The 15,428-nt window shown below is 50.3% G+C and overlaps 5 protein-coding genes across 5 annotated transcripts; 3 read left to right on the forward strand and 2 right to left on the reverse strand.

Moving 5' to 3' along the window:
- Nucleotides 1–451: 451 nt before the first annotated feature.
- IAR55_006997 (uncharacterized protein) lies at nt 452–3,081 on the forward strand (the record flags this gene model as incomplete). Its single annotated transcript, XM_066950074.1, has 8 exons — nt 452–572; nt 666–1,225; nt 1,281–2,132; nt 2,186–2,231; nt 2,294–2,527; nt 2,596–2,720; nt 2,787–2,882; nt 2,965–3,081. The coding sequence occupies 8 exons, from the start codon at nt 452–454 to the stop codon at nt 3,079–3,081; spliced, it is 2,151 nt and encodes a 716-aa protein (XP_066799289.1).
- Nucleotides 3,082–3,593: 512 nt separating this feature from the next.
- On the reverse strand, nt 3,594–4,492 carry IAR55_006998 (uncharacterized protein; the record flags this gene model as incomplete). Its single annotated transcript, XM_066950075.1, has 3 exons — nt 3,594–3,690; nt 3,882–4,095; nt 4,291–4,492. 3 exons carry the CDS (start codon nt 4,490–4,492, stop codon nt 3,594–3,596), a joined length of 513 nt encoding a protein of 170 aa, XP_066799290.1.
- A 938-nt stretch (nt 4,493–5,430) lies between these two features.
- Nucleotides 5,431–7,784, forward strand: IAR55_006999 (uncharacterized protein; the record flags this gene model as incomplete). The annotated part of the gene is made up of 8 exons (XM_066950076.1): nt 5,431–5,600; nt 5,676–6,123; nt 6,186–6,602; nt 6,666–6,930; nt 6,995–7,067; nt 7,119–7,168; nt 7,228–7,449; nt 7,507–7,784. 8 exons carry the CDS (start codon nt 5,431–5,433, stop codon nt 7,782–7,784), a joined length of 1,923 nt encoding a protein of 640 aa, XP_066799291.1.
- Nucleotides 7,785–8,178: 394 nt separating this feature from the next.
- Nucleotides 8,179–10,306, reverse strand: IAR55_007000 (uncharacterized protein; the record flags this gene model as incomplete). Its single annotated transcript, XM_066950077.1, has 4 exons — nt 8,179–9,692; nt 9,867–9,985; nt 10,071–10,219; nt 10,265–10,306. 4 exons carry the CDS (start codon nt 10,304–10,306, stop codon nt 8,179–8,181), a joined length of 1,824 nt encoding a protein of 607 aa, XP_066799292.1.
- A 1,241-nt stretch (nt 10,307–11,547) lies between these two features.
- On the forward strand, nt 11,548–15,240 carry IAR55_007001 (alanine-tRNA ligase; the record flags this gene model as incomplete). The annotated part of the gene is made up of 14 exons (XM_066950078.1): nt 11,548–11,745; nt 11,807–11,924; nt 12,016–12,098; nt 12,154–12,278; nt 12,330–12,400; nt 12,447–12,480; nt 12,546–13,056; nt 13,108–13,510; nt 13,561–13,850; nt 13,907–14,506; nt 14,562–14,681; nt 14,734–14,820; nt 14,889–15,068; nt 15,133–15,240. The coding sequence occupies 14 exons, from the start codon at nt 11,548–11,550 to the stop codon at nt 15,238–15,240; spliced, it is 2,928 nt and encodes a 975-aa protein (XP_066799293.1).
- Nucleotides 15,241–15,428: the final 188 nt, after the last annotated feature.

A 15,428-nucleotide genomic window follows, 5' to 3' on the forward strand; every position in this document is an offset into this window, starting at 1 on the left:
TTGTGGAACACAGAAGGGAGAAGTAGAGGTGGATGTCCAAATGTATCGTATCTATTGGTAAGATGGTAGGGGAGAATGAGATGAGGGATGATGAGAGATAGACCGAGGGTGTGAGAGTGGAAAGCATGATGTGGTTCGCTGACGTCGGACCATGAAGACCCTAAATCCAGGGCCAGAGTAGTTGTAATCGACATCTCCATGATTACAATTTACTCGCGCGGGGATTGTAATGTGAATAGGAACTGGTTGAAATGGTTCCGACTCGCGGTTTACGACATAACTCGACAACCGTCAATTCTCTTTGGCTCTCTCTTGTCGAAAGACATTGATTGACGTTTGAATTGCATATACCTGCCTGTAGCTTGGTGGTAATTGCTGCCTCGCCCGGACTCTTCGATCTGATACTGCTTGCTACAGCCGTCCGCAGGATAGTCGACTCCTCCCCGTCACGATGTCCCGACCAAATCCGGCTCCTTCCAGACCTCTGAACGGTTCGAAACCTGCCGGCAATCCGAGTGGAACGTCAGGTAGTCCAGCTCAAATACCTCGAAGAAATCCAGGTACACTTCCTGGTACGTGTCTCCTCTCCCATGTTCCTGTCGTACAGGAGGTACTCGACCGAAGCTGACTGCGTTTGCTCGGTCTTCACTCCTGCTCTACAACAGGTCTTGCTCGAACCGCTTCAAATCTAAGGCAAGGTACCCCTCATGCCCCTTCGTCATCAACGCTCGCCTCGCTTCCTGCCCATCTTCGACATCTCTCTGCACCTCGAATACCTTCTCCATTGGGCATGGGCACTCCAGCCCGTCAACTGAAACAATCGTTACCGGTCCGAACTTCCAAAACTACAGAACGACATGTCTTTCTTCCTGAAGATCCTCAGCTTGCGCCGCTGCCGAAATCGCCGATGGGAAGTCAAGTGGACCTCACGCTGCCTCCTCCTCGGAGCATCCCGGGTCCATCCTCGTCAACGTCTTCATCTTCTGCGACTCTGCCGAAAGAAGGGAGAGGTCATTATGCGAGTGGATCTTATAGCGGTCATGGACATTACGATGAGAGGAGCGATGCTGAGAAAATGACAAAGAGAGAAAGAGAAGAAAACAAACTGCCGAGGTTGACGGCTTATGCCACAGCGGAAGGATATAGACTGAAGTTATTACAAGCGTTCTTGAAGAGAGAGCATGGAGTCGGAGTTGTTAGAGTATTCGACGATTGCGTTTACGCTGTAAGTCGCTCAGATCCTTGGCTCTTCCTTCAAACTGACGTTGATCATCTTCCAGGTGTACAACCTTCCACTTCTTCCCGGATACGGGGCGAGTACCAGAGTTCGTTCTTCTCCGGTGGTCAAATCGCCAGGCGGTGTCTCGCTGTTAGAACGAATGACAATGGCCGAAGATCTGGGTTACAACGATTCCTACTTCCCTCGGGAAGATCCTAACGAAGTCACACCTTCAGAATATATCCTCTCGAATTCTCCCCCAAGCCCTGTCAACATGATGTCCTCATTGGACGGGGAACTTGGTCATGACGGCGAACGGACTCGAGCGATCGAGGAGCGACAGGAGCTGCTTGAAATCAGTGACGGATTCGAGGAAGGTGCGCTAGGTTTGAGACAAGAAGAAGAGGTTGGTGTTAAAGCGGCTATCGAAGAAGGATCAAGGGATCAAGATCCCGCGATCGGCACCCATATGTCGTCAGATCATCCAGGTCAGCTGGAGCATGTCCCTTCTACAGCTCTGTCTCCGCAAGATCTCGCTTCTCCCGGTTTGGAATCCGGGTCTGAAATCTCAATCTTGGAAAATGAGCTAGAAAGCCTACCCACTTCTCAGGAATCAACCCCAACGATAAACGTGTCACATATCGATTCTGATTCACATCCGCGCCAGAAGCAAACGTCTCGGTATCCTCATCCCGAGACCCAACCTTCTTCAACGAACAGACGTAGAAAGTCACATTCGACACAAACGCAGAACAACGTCGCAGAAGCGGTCTTCTTCTCATATGGCGTTTCGGTGTTCTTCGGTTTTGGAGAAGGAGAGGAAAAGGAGATTATGGATGATTGTGAGACTGCCGGGACGTGGATCAGAGGATTGGACGAAGACGATTGGGAAGTAGAGGAGTTCCATTATGTTGTGAGTCAGATATCGTGGACGAGTCCTGCTACCTTGCTGACAAGATGCGATAGCACGATCCGGAGGCCGAAAATCCTAGAATCTACAACGATATGTTCAGTGAGTTATCAAACATCCCGCGTCGCGGGATTAGAAGCTGATCTTTCCCTCCTCGCACGCAGCCTTCAAATCCCGATCACATCTATTCAAGCTGTCTCTTGCACACGCGATCGCACAATCGAACAAACTCTCGATCTATGAGTCAGTCATGCAAGAGACTCTGTCCGTCACTGCATCGTTCCCCAAGGAGCTGTCGACGACAGGACATCTGCAATTGACCAGGCGGGAAGCATTAAAAATGACCGGGCGATTGTTCAAACTCAGAATGGATGTCAATCTAATAGGAGGGATTTTGGGTCAGTACTTCAGACTTCGGAACTATTGCGCCCAAATACAGTCTGGATACTGACTAGCTCTGGTACAGATACACCCGAGCTGTTCTGGTCAGAAGCTTCGCTTTTCCCTTTATACGAGGCCATCCATGAGTATTTGGAAATCGGACCACGAGTACAAGTCCTCAACGACCGTCTTTCGGTAGCAGGCGATCTGGTGAGGCTCGCACCGGTTTGTGTGTGATGCATGGTACGGAGAAGCTGATAAATCCTCGCATTGCAGCTGGAAATCATGCACGAGTACATTGACGAGAGGGGAGCACATAGAATTACTTGGGTGGTCATTTGGCTGATCGTGGTGGCATGTTTCGTCGAACTGGTACGTTGCGCTCATCCTCGTTATTGAAGGCAGATTATTTCCGTGGTTGCCGACTGACGGTTGTCCTGCGATATTCTTGCAGGGTGAAGTAGTCGCTCGATTGGTATTTCACGCTATACCGAGGAATGAGGGGGAATTCTTGATCATGAAGGGATCAAAGGTATTGATGGGTGCGACGGGGAGTGGGAGTGGTTTCTAGTGTTTGGTCGCAGAACTAGCGATGTTGTATAGATCATTGAGTATATCTTGCACGATTTAGTTTGATAGCCTTTATGTCTCGCAAAGAGTTGGCATTTGGGCGCAAGGATGTCAATCAAATGCATCTGTAGCAATACGTACTCTCCGGTGCAACGAGTTCATCCGAGATTAGCAGGTGCAGTGGTCTAACTAACGATCAGTCGACGAAAGGCATCAGTCGACGAAAGGCATCAGTCGACGAAAGGCATTCTTTATCAGCGAGAGAAGCGTCTTTTTGATTAGACTCTCAGCCGGAGCTTTGCTATGCCAGTTTTCATGGTTCGCCGCTGATGTTGACCATTATTATTGAAGATGCATGAATCGATTGTACCGAGTCATTATTATAAGGCTAATACGATGCTATGATTTTCGACCTTTCCAACGATACCCAGCGAGTGGCGTTATACATCTCTGAAAGATGCGATTGTTCTAACGCTATGTCGCACACTCCGCTCGACCTGCTGGTCAACCCGTTTAGTCGGCGTACAGGGTGGACTTGTGCACGCCGTAACCGCCTCGAGCGATGAAGCAGAGCGTGATGATGAAGACGAGGGTGATGAGGAGGATGATACTGTAGTGTGAGGGTACGAGCTGTCAGCTAGTGGTACCATATTGCATTTGTTGCGTGAACTTGGCGCTCTCTGCATCGGCCAGCCAATGCCGGCTTCGTGCAACTGAAGGGGTACCACTGTCCACCGTCGTCTCTCGACGACACGATGCAATGAAGTAGCCAGGTTCGACGGAAGAAACAGGAGCACTCACGTATCAATCCAACTGATTACCACCAGACCCTTCACAACACCGCACTTGGAGAAGGTCTGGCCGGACATACCACAGTCGATCTTGTCTGTCAAGCCGGTGAGAGAAGCGGCGCCGATGAGGAAGAGGATAAAGCCGATAGCGACGGGGACGAGGTGGGTCAATAGTCCGAACGCGATGTTTCGTCCGGCCACTTGGAATCCTATTGTGAGAATGACTGTGAGGAGGAAGTATGGTGTCAGCACTGAACCTTTGACATTGGGTTGCGCCATGCAAGTTGGGTGCTATCTGCCGGAAGATCGCCACTTCAATGCCAAGAAGATCCTTGACCTCGGTGAGGCATATGTTTTTGCCGAACTCTACCTGCCGTCACGCCACCCCCGTGATGACACTTTGGAAAAGAGACACTTACGAGCAAAGGCGGTCGACCAGACGCTCGCAACGAGAGTGATCCTAATTCTATCCCTGTATCCTCCCGTGTGGACAGGTGGGTACCCTTCTCTGTTGTAGTGACCAACGAGAGCACCTGAGATACCGAGACAGATCACGGAGGCGAGGAGGACGAGGGTGAAGAGGACTGTGTGGGCGATCCGGACTGCACGAGCTGATACCATCTTGAGCGAAGTATTCAAAATGGTTTCTGCGGGTTTGTTAAGACGAGACCAAATGGACAGAAAAGAATACGGGAGAAAAGCAAACTCTTTCATATATATATATACACATATATACCATATACATACATACGAGCACGAGGAGCCCCCTGTCCCTAGTCTCTCTGAATGTGTCCTGATCATCATCATCCTCAAGATACCACTTTCGTAGTGTGCCCTGCCCCCTACCCATCCCATCGTCTCCATCCGCCTCATCATCATCATTTCCTCCTCAAATAGGTTATTGAACGACCACCGGGATCGGAAATTAATTCATGACGTCAGGGTTCAAGCCATCCCGGCACGGACAAAAACAGACACCGTGCACTCTGTTCCTGGTCATCTGGTCCCATTGGAGGAAGAATTGAAACTTGATGAGGTCGAGAAAGATATCTTACGTAAATACCACGTTGTCACTTTTTGATCCCGCTCGATCCAGCATTAACGGGGGGTCACCGGATCTTTTTTCATGTCTACGCGTGTTTCTTGCATGCTGAGGTAGATTATTAGAGAGGAGGTAGCACAGCTTTGTATCGACATCGACATCATCTGCATCTCGTCACAACGCTACCGCTTTCAGACATCTATTCGAGTAACGGATATCGCAGGTCGGTCTCACGGATTCTCCAGAGGGACAAGAGCAAAGGACCGATCATCCACGCGCGAGGCGAGATTACCGAGGTGATTCTGGAATCTCTCGCGAACGTATCAAAACGACACTGTTGGACCATTTGGCATTACGACGACTGGGACAATTCACGACTACCAGGTCTCGACCAGATCATACGGCTGCAGATTTCACCTGTGTTGCCACTGCGTGATCTCGCTCAGACTTGGGTTGACAAGTGCTTTGACGCCCCATCCCCTTCTGCTTGCCTCCCTATCGAGCCCCTCGCCTCGAGATGAGCCTGTCGCCCTCAACGCTCCTTCATGTTCTCTCCCTCACAGTACTCGCGCTCTCGCCCGCTCATGCTCAGCTCGCTAACACCTTCAAGTATGTCGGACTTTCTGGGGCATCTGCTCAACAGATGTTTCTCGGGACGATGAACAAGGTGTACATCGTGGATAAGACGTGAGTGCTCAGTTCCCTTACAAGATGACACAAGACGCGCTCTGTCTGTCTTGAAGCTGACCATGAACACCGTAGCGAGAACAACAATGCTACTATCAATGGCCATCCAGCTTGGGCGACAGAGTACGACCTCACAACCAACCAATTTCGACCTATGGATGTTCTCTCCAACTCCTTCTGTGCTGGAGGTACCGTCCTGGGTAACGGAACGTGGTTGAACGTGGGCGGTAATCAAGCGATCACGTACGGTGGTGTTGCAATGAATAACGACCCGGTCTCTCAGTCCGGAGCTTCAGCATACAAAGATTGGGACGGTGGAAAGGCTATACGACTACTGGATCCTTGCGACGATGAGAGCTGTGATTGGGTGGACAGTCCGGCGATGTACATGACTAGTCGAAGGTGGTACCCTACACTGGAGACTTTAGAAGACGGAAGTGCGATCATCATTGGAGGATGTGAATGGGGTGGATATGTCAATTATGATTCTACGACCAATGGGCAGAATAATCCAACAGTTGAGGTGAGCCCATCTCGTCGATCCTTCAAGCCCTTCAGGTCTGGACTAACACGTTCTCTGTACAGTATTTCCCGTCTAAAGGCCAACCTTTCACTCTGAATTTTCTGCTTGATACGATGCCTGTCAACCTTTTCCCACTGGTCTGGCTTTTACCATCGGGCAACATCCTCATGCAAGCGGAATACAAAACTATCATATTCGACTATAAGAACAACGTAGAATATAATGTCAACGATATTCCGGACTGTGTCCGGGTGTATCCAGCTTCGGCAGGAACTGCAGTCTTCCCCATGACGCCGGAAAACAATTGGACTTCGACGATCATCTTCTGCGGGGGAACTTTCTTGGAATCTGATCAGTGGACGACCAATTGGCCCATTGTGCAGTATCCTGCCAACAACAGTTGTGTGAGAATCACACCTGATGTCGATCTAGCGTGGTACCATGACGATCCATTGCAGACCGGGAGATCGATGGGCAATGTAGGTGTCACCTCTTTGTCAAACACCTAGTCGGTCCGCTGACTATCGATCGCGACCGTACAGTTCATCAACCTCCCTGATGGGCGTCTCTTCTACGTGAACGGAGCCGGCCTCGGTACAGCAGGTTACGGGACCGAGAACTGGGTGATAGGCCAGTCGTATGCAGACGATCCCCAATACCAGTCATGGTATTTCGACCCTAAGCAGCCTTCCGGTTCGCGATGGAGTAAAGCCGGTGTGTCCACAATACCCAGAATGTACCACTCGACTGCAACGCTGTTACCAGACGGGACAGTTATGGTGTCCGGAAGTAATCCAAATGCAGACTGTGAGTTTGTATCGTACCTGCAGCCCTCTACGCCGGACGACTTGCTAATGAATCTGACAATCAGATGTGAACAAGGAGAACAATGCGACATATACGTATTTCACGCAATATCAGGTGGAGATTTTCTACCCCGATTAGTGAGCGTTTAGATCCGTACGCATACGCGACAGGACTGACCACTGGTCTAGTCACGATCGTGCCAAGCCTAATCCTTCTCCTATGCCGACGAGGTTTACATGTATGTGCTGTCTTTGCCTGCCTTGCAAATCTTCTGTCACGACTGACAGTTCGCTGTAGATGGAGGAGATTACTTCGACATTGTGCTCACACATACGGACCTCTTCAACGACACGATGAATATAAATAACACGCGTGCCGTCATCATCCGAACGGGATTTAGCACGCATACGATGAACATGGGTCAACGACACGTCGAGCTAGAAACGACATTTACGACAAATGACGATGGGGGTGCGACACTGCATGTCGCACAGCTACCTACTAATCCCGCGATTTTGGGTGAGTTAATGGAGACTGCTCAGGATTTGTATGTTATTCGACTGACACTGTTTGCAGTCCCCGGTCCTGCGCTCTTCTTCGTGGTGGTTGACGGCGTACCTTCAAACGCTACCTGGGTGACCATAGGAGATGGGACGATTGGAGCGCAAACCATCCGGGAAAAGACAGCCTTGCCGGCATCTCGGATCAGTGCGCAGATCATGGCGCAGTATGGCTATACGGGGAATTATCCAAGGAGGGCGAAGACGGCCGGAGAGAATAGGACATTAAGCGGGTTTGGTTCGAGAGTCGTTATGGCGATTGGACTAATCGTGGCTGGCATGATGAGCTTGTGAGCTGTCCGCCGATAGATTCATTACAGGATGTTTGGAATTGTCAGATTTACGGGTGGTTCATAAATAACGCTTACGACTTGATGTGGTCAATGTAATTACGATCTCGCTTCACACCTAGTCACCGTCTTTAGAGAGCACAAAGCTTCTGGCGTCAAGCGACAATGATCGGTGTGCTGTATCATGACGAGCCCCTGATGCACTTGTGCTTCGGACTATGTGACGAAACTTCAATACATATATACAACAGGTATAACAAGCAAGATACAGAAATCGACCCAAGTGCTCCTGGTGCTCCGAATCACTTTCAACGTACTCTGACTCGCGAAGGACCACAAGGGGCGACCATACCACCAGCCAGTCATACTGTAAACTGTACAAAGATTGATGAGGTGAATCACGCCCTCCCTGATTGCCCATTGCTCATCTCCAAATCGAAATACCCTCTTTCTTCCGCCTTTCCCAGCCCCCATCTCGCCTTCTTCCCCTTCCTACTCGATCTCGTCGATGTCGTCGTCTCTTTCTTCGAGTCGTACACCAATCCCATCTCCTCTCTTAGTGGCGAAGATGGTGATGGTGATGACGAGTCTTCTATCAGCCCCGGAGAATCAATCGTTGAGATTGGGGAGAATGATAAGCCGGGATTGGTCGGTGTATCGGGTAGTAAAGGGTATAAGACCCTTTTTAATCCATTCTGAGTTGGGGTCAAAATCGATTCCGACTGTTTTCCGAGATCTCCTGGTCCTCCTCTATTGATGAAATAACCACCGCCGCTGTTGTCGGTATGACCATAAGGCTGAGGAGTACTTCCTTTCGGAGTAAGTGGTGTCCCATTCCCATTCCCAGCGGCCATTCCCACCCCAAATGTGATCATCTGTTCTTCGTCTTCTTGCCAGATGGGCAATTCGTACGCTTCAGCAAGATCGAACCTTACAGACAATCGCGGTAACGGCAAGGGCATCTTCCTCTTCCCGTTCGGCGTCGGCGTCGTGTTGACAGGAGGAGAGAAGAAAACCCCACGGGGACCATCGGTAGAATAGGGTGGGGGATACCGTCCGTTATCGATCTGGTTTGGTCTGAATGTCCCGTGAAATTTCTCGAGTTCGAATCCCATCTCTGTTGTTGGGGATGCCGCGCTCGCTCTCGCTGAAGCTGACGAGATCGGAGGAAGCGGAGCTGAACGAAGTGTGTTGGTAGAAATCCCTGATAAAGTTCGAAGTGAGAAGACAACAGAATCGTTCGTCCGACCATGTTGTTGTTGCTGGTGGTGCTGTTGACTGACAATACCGTGAGAAGAGGAAGAGAAGGGGGAGGAGAAGAAGGAATCGCTCGCTTCCGCAGACACTGTCCTCGTTCGTCTTCTTGCTCCTCCACTTGCGATTTCCCCTTCTTTCGATGAAGGTGCGAAAGTCGACTTCCGAGGTGAATCTCCTTGAAGATTGATGGACTGGTCTTTCGACAACGTCTGGTGTTCATGCTGTTGTCCGCCAATCTCACCTTCCAAACCATGTTCTCGTTGGCTTGGCAATTGATTCCCACCCCCACTCAAACTAAACGCTCCCCTTTTCATCCTTCCGCCCCCTAACCAATTCACCATCCCACTTCTCCCATCACCTCCAGATAATTCCGCCCGAACCCTCTTCGCCTCCTCCCTAAATTGCACCAACTCATCCAGACTTTTGGAGAGGAGTTGGGAGACCGTCCGATCCGAGGTGACTCGTCTCGGACTGGTCTTGATCTCGATAAGGACGAGGGAGAAGGAGATCAACTGGGTGAAGATTAGGAAGAAATGGATGTAGGAGAGTTGAAGGGCGAAGAAATACGAGCCGCAGCGAGAAGAAGGACAGGCGAGGGTGGATTGGCCGTGTGAGTATTCGGTGTACAGGTCTGCTACGAATACCCCTATGAAGCCTGGGAGGTGAAGAAGTGATCAGGGTCAGCGACTCCAATGAAACGCTTGGACTTGGCCTCATGGTCATTCAGCAAAAGCCTATCCAACAAAAATTTAGGAAAGGGGCGCCGTGGCCAGAGGGAGGCTGAACAGTAAGATGGGACGAAATGTGATTGACGTTCGTCGCCACGTACCCAGCCACAAGGCGCATTGAGCGACAGTAAGACACAGTTGGAATCTCGCATTGTACACAAACTTGAATAAGGACGAGATCGGACGAGCAGTAAGTCGCGTGGCAGGCATATCGGAGCGCCTACATCGGTTCAAGAATAATCTCAGCAAAGTCAAACGGGGCGAGATACCATGCCACAGCTTTATGACAAGAAGTTGCGGCTCACCGTCGATAGGTATCGTAAATGAGCAGTATTGCTAGCGGGGCATACAGCCCCAAAGAGATCAAGTTGAGCAGACCCACTTCGTCAAGGTAGTACGGTTGTGCTTCGAGTGTGAGATAGAAGGTGAGAGCGGCCAGAATTGTGGAAAACACCTGTTGTGTCGTCAGCTATCGTTCCCTGCGGCGGCGGATACTTACCGCGACCTTTGGATTGGCAGGGAGGACAGATACAGCGACCATCTCTTACTATATCGATTGGAGTGACGAAAGTGACAGGTGGGACAGTAAGTGAAGGGTTGTGATGGATGGGGGGGGGGGGGGGGTTCAGAATACATCATGGGCGACACAGGAAGGGTTTCAAGCTTCTTATAGCAATTCGAGTGAGAGCTTCAATGAAGGAGCGAAGCCGAAGACAGGCGTTTGGGTCACTATCAGTACTATCTGAACAGAGTCCGAACGAATGTCTTCGATCACATCTGTCTGTCTGTCTGTAACCTTGGAACGAATCGGGATGAGTCAAGACATGATCTTCAATAGCATTCGTTTCAGAAGATCTCTTCGACTGTCCGCCCCACTCATTCAGTTTCTCTTCTTGTCGCAGCATTCCCACGGAGAACAAAGTCCTCAGCGATGCCGAGCGATATCTCGAAATGTCTGCATACTCTCATCGAGGTGTCCAGACACAAGCGCCTGTTGACTCTGGGTTCATCGTTCCCAATCTTTTGTCACACAGTCGAGCGAGACATACGCCAAGGCGAGACCCCTCCACTGAAGGCCCGCTTACATCGCTTATACCCTTCACCCCTTCACAATATTTGAGTGATTCCACCATTGAATGAATGCGAGATGTTTCAACTGAGTCTAGCCTTGAGATGGTAACGATGTCTTAGTGAGAAACAACAATGATCGTCGAAGTACCTCCGGCGACATCTCGAAGAATCGGTCCGTGACATGGATCGTTACCTCTGCAATTTCTGTGAAGGGGATTCCCGTTGTCGAAGAGCGTATATACTCCTTAGGCAGCTGCGGCTTTCCGACCCCACTGACAATCCAATGCGAGATATGAGTATAGTTCTGACCATGTTGCCCACACGAAAGTCATGATCAATGGAGATGGATACGGCGGTACGCGTCGCATTAGGCGAAGGTGAATGTGAAGATCACGTGACTATTTTCGCCTAGTTTCGGAATTCCCATCTCCTCGTTTCTCTGTGCTCGACTCGCTCAATGAATGAAGACTAACTCTATGTTCAGTTGAATGACTTGACCACAACGCTCATCCAATTCCTCGTCTTCCTCTCACTATTTGGCAGGCATAACAGAGCCCGACTCCAGGCAGCTAAGCGTGGAATCTTCGTTTTATGGTTTTTGGCTCTTCCATTCTTCGATTAGCCAGAGTCAGTCTCAAATCCCATCACATACCACATCATCAACCTTTCAGCTATCCTTTCACAACAAGAAGAACGACGACAACGACAAGAATGTCGGCGGCAACTTCTAAGCCTCAGGTGCCTACCACGGCCCCTCATCCCTGGCCTGTACCCGAACAATGGCCTGCCAACAAGGTCAGACAAACCTACATCGACTACTTTGTCAAGCAACCTGGATTCGAGCATACCTTCTGGCCTTCGAGTGGCGTCATCCCTTTCGACGATGATACACTTCTTTTTGCCAATGCGGTGAGCTAAAGTCTCTTCTCTTCACGGCCAGAATTTCAGCTGATATCGTCTGCTTGTATAGGGTATGAACCAGTACAAACCTCTTTTCCTTGGTACTGCCGACCCCAAATCCGACCTGTCCAAGCTCATCCGTGCGGTCAATAGTCAGAAGTGTATCCGCGCAGGTGGCAAGCATAATGGTGAGGTTGAGGCGAGTCGATACGGACCCTGTTCCGTTCGAGCTTAGCTCGAGTAGACTGGACCTCAGCTAATTTCTGCATCACCTTGCAGATCTCGATGATGTGGGGAAAGACACATACCATCATACGTTCTTCGAGATGCTGGGTAACTGGTCATTCGGCAATTACTTCAAGGTGAGCAGGATGAATTATCATGATACCTGGGCAGTTGTTGACACCTTCATTACAGATTGGAGCTTTGACTATGGCCTGGGATCTGTTGACTCGAGTGTACGGTCTGCCAAAGGAGAGGTTGTACGTGACATACTTTGAGGGAGATGCGAAGCAAGGACTGGAGCCGGATGCAGAAGCTCAGTGAGTCTGTGGCATCGTGACGATGGAAGCGCAATTAACCACTATTCACAGACAGATTTGGCGAGATCTCGGTGTTCCGGAAGAGCACATTCTTCCCGGTAACGCCAAGGATAACTTTTGGGGTGAGTATTCCGACGTCAAGCAATGAATGTAGCTTACGCTTCGTAGAGATGGGTGCTACTGGCCCATGTGGTCCATGCAGGTAAGCTACCGGCATGTTTGCTTCATGGCCTTGCAGAAGACTGACGACTGCTCACCTGCTCACAGTGAAATCCACTTTGACCGTATCGGTGGTCGTGAGGCTGCTCACCTCGTCAACGCCGACGATCCCAACGTGCTTGAGATCTGGAACAACGTTTTCATCCAATATAACCGAGAGCAATCCGGCGAGCTTCGATCCCTTCCCGCCAAGCACGTTGACACTGGTATGGGTTTCGAGCGATTAGTTTCCGTACTCCACAACGTCTCATCCAACTACGATACCGACTGTTTCACCCCCATCTTCGCCAAAATTCAGGAGCTCACCGGTGCTAGACCGTACTCGGGCAAGCTCGGAGAGCAGGATGTGGACGGAGTCGATACTGCTTACCGAGTCATTGCGGACCATATTAGAACATTGACAGTGGCGATCTCAGATGGAGGTATCCCAGACAAAGACGGACGAGGTTATGTGCTTCGACGAATCCTCAGACGAGGGGTGCGATATGCTAGCAACAAGCTCAATGTCAAAATCGGGACCTTTCTTTCGTCGCTTGTTCCCACCGTTGTCGAGTCGCTGGTGAGTTGGTTTTGCAAAGACGCATTGACCCTCGCTGACGTTTCATGCCAGGGCGGTATCTTCCCCGAAGTCACGAAGAAGGTCCCTGAGCTCATTGAGATCCTCAACGAGGAAGAAGCTTCTTTCGCCCGAACACTTACTCGAGGAGAAGCCTTGTTCAACAAGTATGCGACCACCGCCATCGAGGAGAAGAGAACCGTTCTGTCAGGAAAGGATATCTGGAGACTGTACGACACTTATGGTTTCCCTGTCGATCTCACACAGATCATGGCGGAGGAGAGAGGACTGAAGATAGACGAAGTGGCATTTGAGAAGGCTCGACTGGAAAGTTTGGAGGCGAGCAAGGCTGGTGGCAAGGAGAAGGGTGCTGCCGGTGTCAAATTAGATGTTCACGATCTTGGTGCTTTGGAAGCCAATGATGCTGTGCCCAAGACTGATGATCAGTTCAAGTACCGTAAGTACATGTGGCGTAGAATGTCCAATCGTAGCTGACCATCTGCGTAGAACTCGATGACATCAAGGCTACCGTCAAAAGCATCTACCATTCTTCCAGATTCTACAACTCCACCTCTGAACTTCCTGCCAACGCTCCTTTCGGTATTCTCCTCGACAAAACTAACTTTTACGCTGAGTCTGGTGGTCAGGAGAACGACACCGGTGTCATTGCCATCGACGGCAAGGCTGAGTTCAAGGTGGACGACGTTCAGGTGTACAACGGTTACGTTTTGCATATCGGGCAGATCGAGGAGGGCGAGATCAAGGTTGGAGATGAGGTCATCTGTACATATGATGAGGTGTGTATTGCTGGGGGGGTTCAGAGACTGTTAGAGTAGTAACTGACATGGAGCAGCTTCGACGATGGCCCATCCGAAATAACCATACGGGTACTCACATCCTCAATTTTGCGCTCCGAGAAGTGCTTGGCGATCACATCGATCAAAAAGGCTCTCTTGTCGCCCCCAACAAGCTCCGATTCGACTTCTCCCACGGCAAGGGTATCAGTATCGCTGAACACGTCAAGATCGAGGCGATCTGTAACGACTGGATCAAGAAGGCTGCACCTGTCTACGCGAAGGAAATGCCATTGGCTGAGGCCTATAAGATCCCTGGTCTACGTGCTGTCTTCGGCGAGGCCTATCCCGATCCAGTCCGAGTTGTCTCACTCGGCTACCCGATCGAGGAGATTGCTCAGAACATTCAAGACACCAAGTGGCGAGGAACTAGTATCGAGTTCTGTGGTGGTACACATGTCGCCAAGACCGACGATATCAAGGACTTCGTTATCGTGGAGGAGTCTTCGATCGCAAAGGGTATCCGACGAGTCGTGGCTGTCACAGGACACGATGCTCATGACGTGTCAAGAAAGGCCGTGGAGTTCGAGAAGAGACTGGAGAAGATTCAGGAGCTGGAAGGCAAGGAGAAGGAGACAGCGATGAAGCCTTACCTTGTTGTCAGTTGGCAATGCTTTCCCAAGGGCGACGTCAAGTAGCTGACGACTTTTAAAGGAGCTCGGCCAGAGTGGTATCTCCATAATCAAGAAGGCTAACTTAAAGGAGCGATTCGAGAAGATCCAGGGTGAACTTGTCGCCGCTGCGAAAGCGAAGGTAACAGCGGACTCCAAGCTGGTGAGCGGGTCAGCCGCGATGTGACTGAGTGGACACTAACTGTTTGACACAGATCACCGATGAGATTAAAGCCTTCTTCAAGACCAACCCTAATGAAAATGTCTATGTTGGCGCTTTCGACATCGGAGGCAACTCAAAGGTGTGTGGAGTACAAGCCGTCATTCGAGATCGAGCGGAGTACTGATGAAGAATCTGTCCGATATATAGACATTATCGGCTGCTGTCGCTGCGGGCAAATCCCTCTCAAAGGCGATATATGTGTTCAGCGCGGACCCTGAGACTGGAAAGGTTGCACACACCAACTTCTTGCCCAAGGAGATCTTGGAGCGAAAAGTTTTAGATGCCAAGACCTGGTTGGGCGAGGTATCAAAGGTTCTCGGAGGCAAGGTGAGTAAGAAACGTCTCTCATCTACGATGAAAACGTCTTTGACAGAGGGTTCCAATCGCGCAGGGTGGTGGTCGAGACGACAGTGCCACAGGCGTGGGCAGTGAGATTGGCAAGATTGACGAGGCGATCGTGATTGCGAAGAGCTTGTACAAGAGCAAGGTAGAGGCGTAGGACGTAAGGAAGAGATGAGAGGAGATCAAGAAGCTGCCATATGGTTTCGTCATGTTTATATTGGAGCTCTCGAGATGGCATGTGCATACAGATTGCAACGGAAGGCGCATGTAAGGGCACGCTGCCGTCTCCGCGTTCATCGCGATATCTCATGTTCACTTTACTAGATACAACAACTCTTTCCATAA

The sequence above is a fragment of the Kwoniella newhampshirensis genome (genome assembly GCF_039105145.1).
Source record: "Kwoniella newhampshirensis strain CBS 13917 chromosome 10 map unlocalized Ctg15, whole genome shotgun sequence".
NCBI lineage: Eukaryota > Fungi > Basidiomycota > Tremellomycetes > Tremellales > Cryptococcaceae > Kwoniella > Kwoniella newhampshirensis.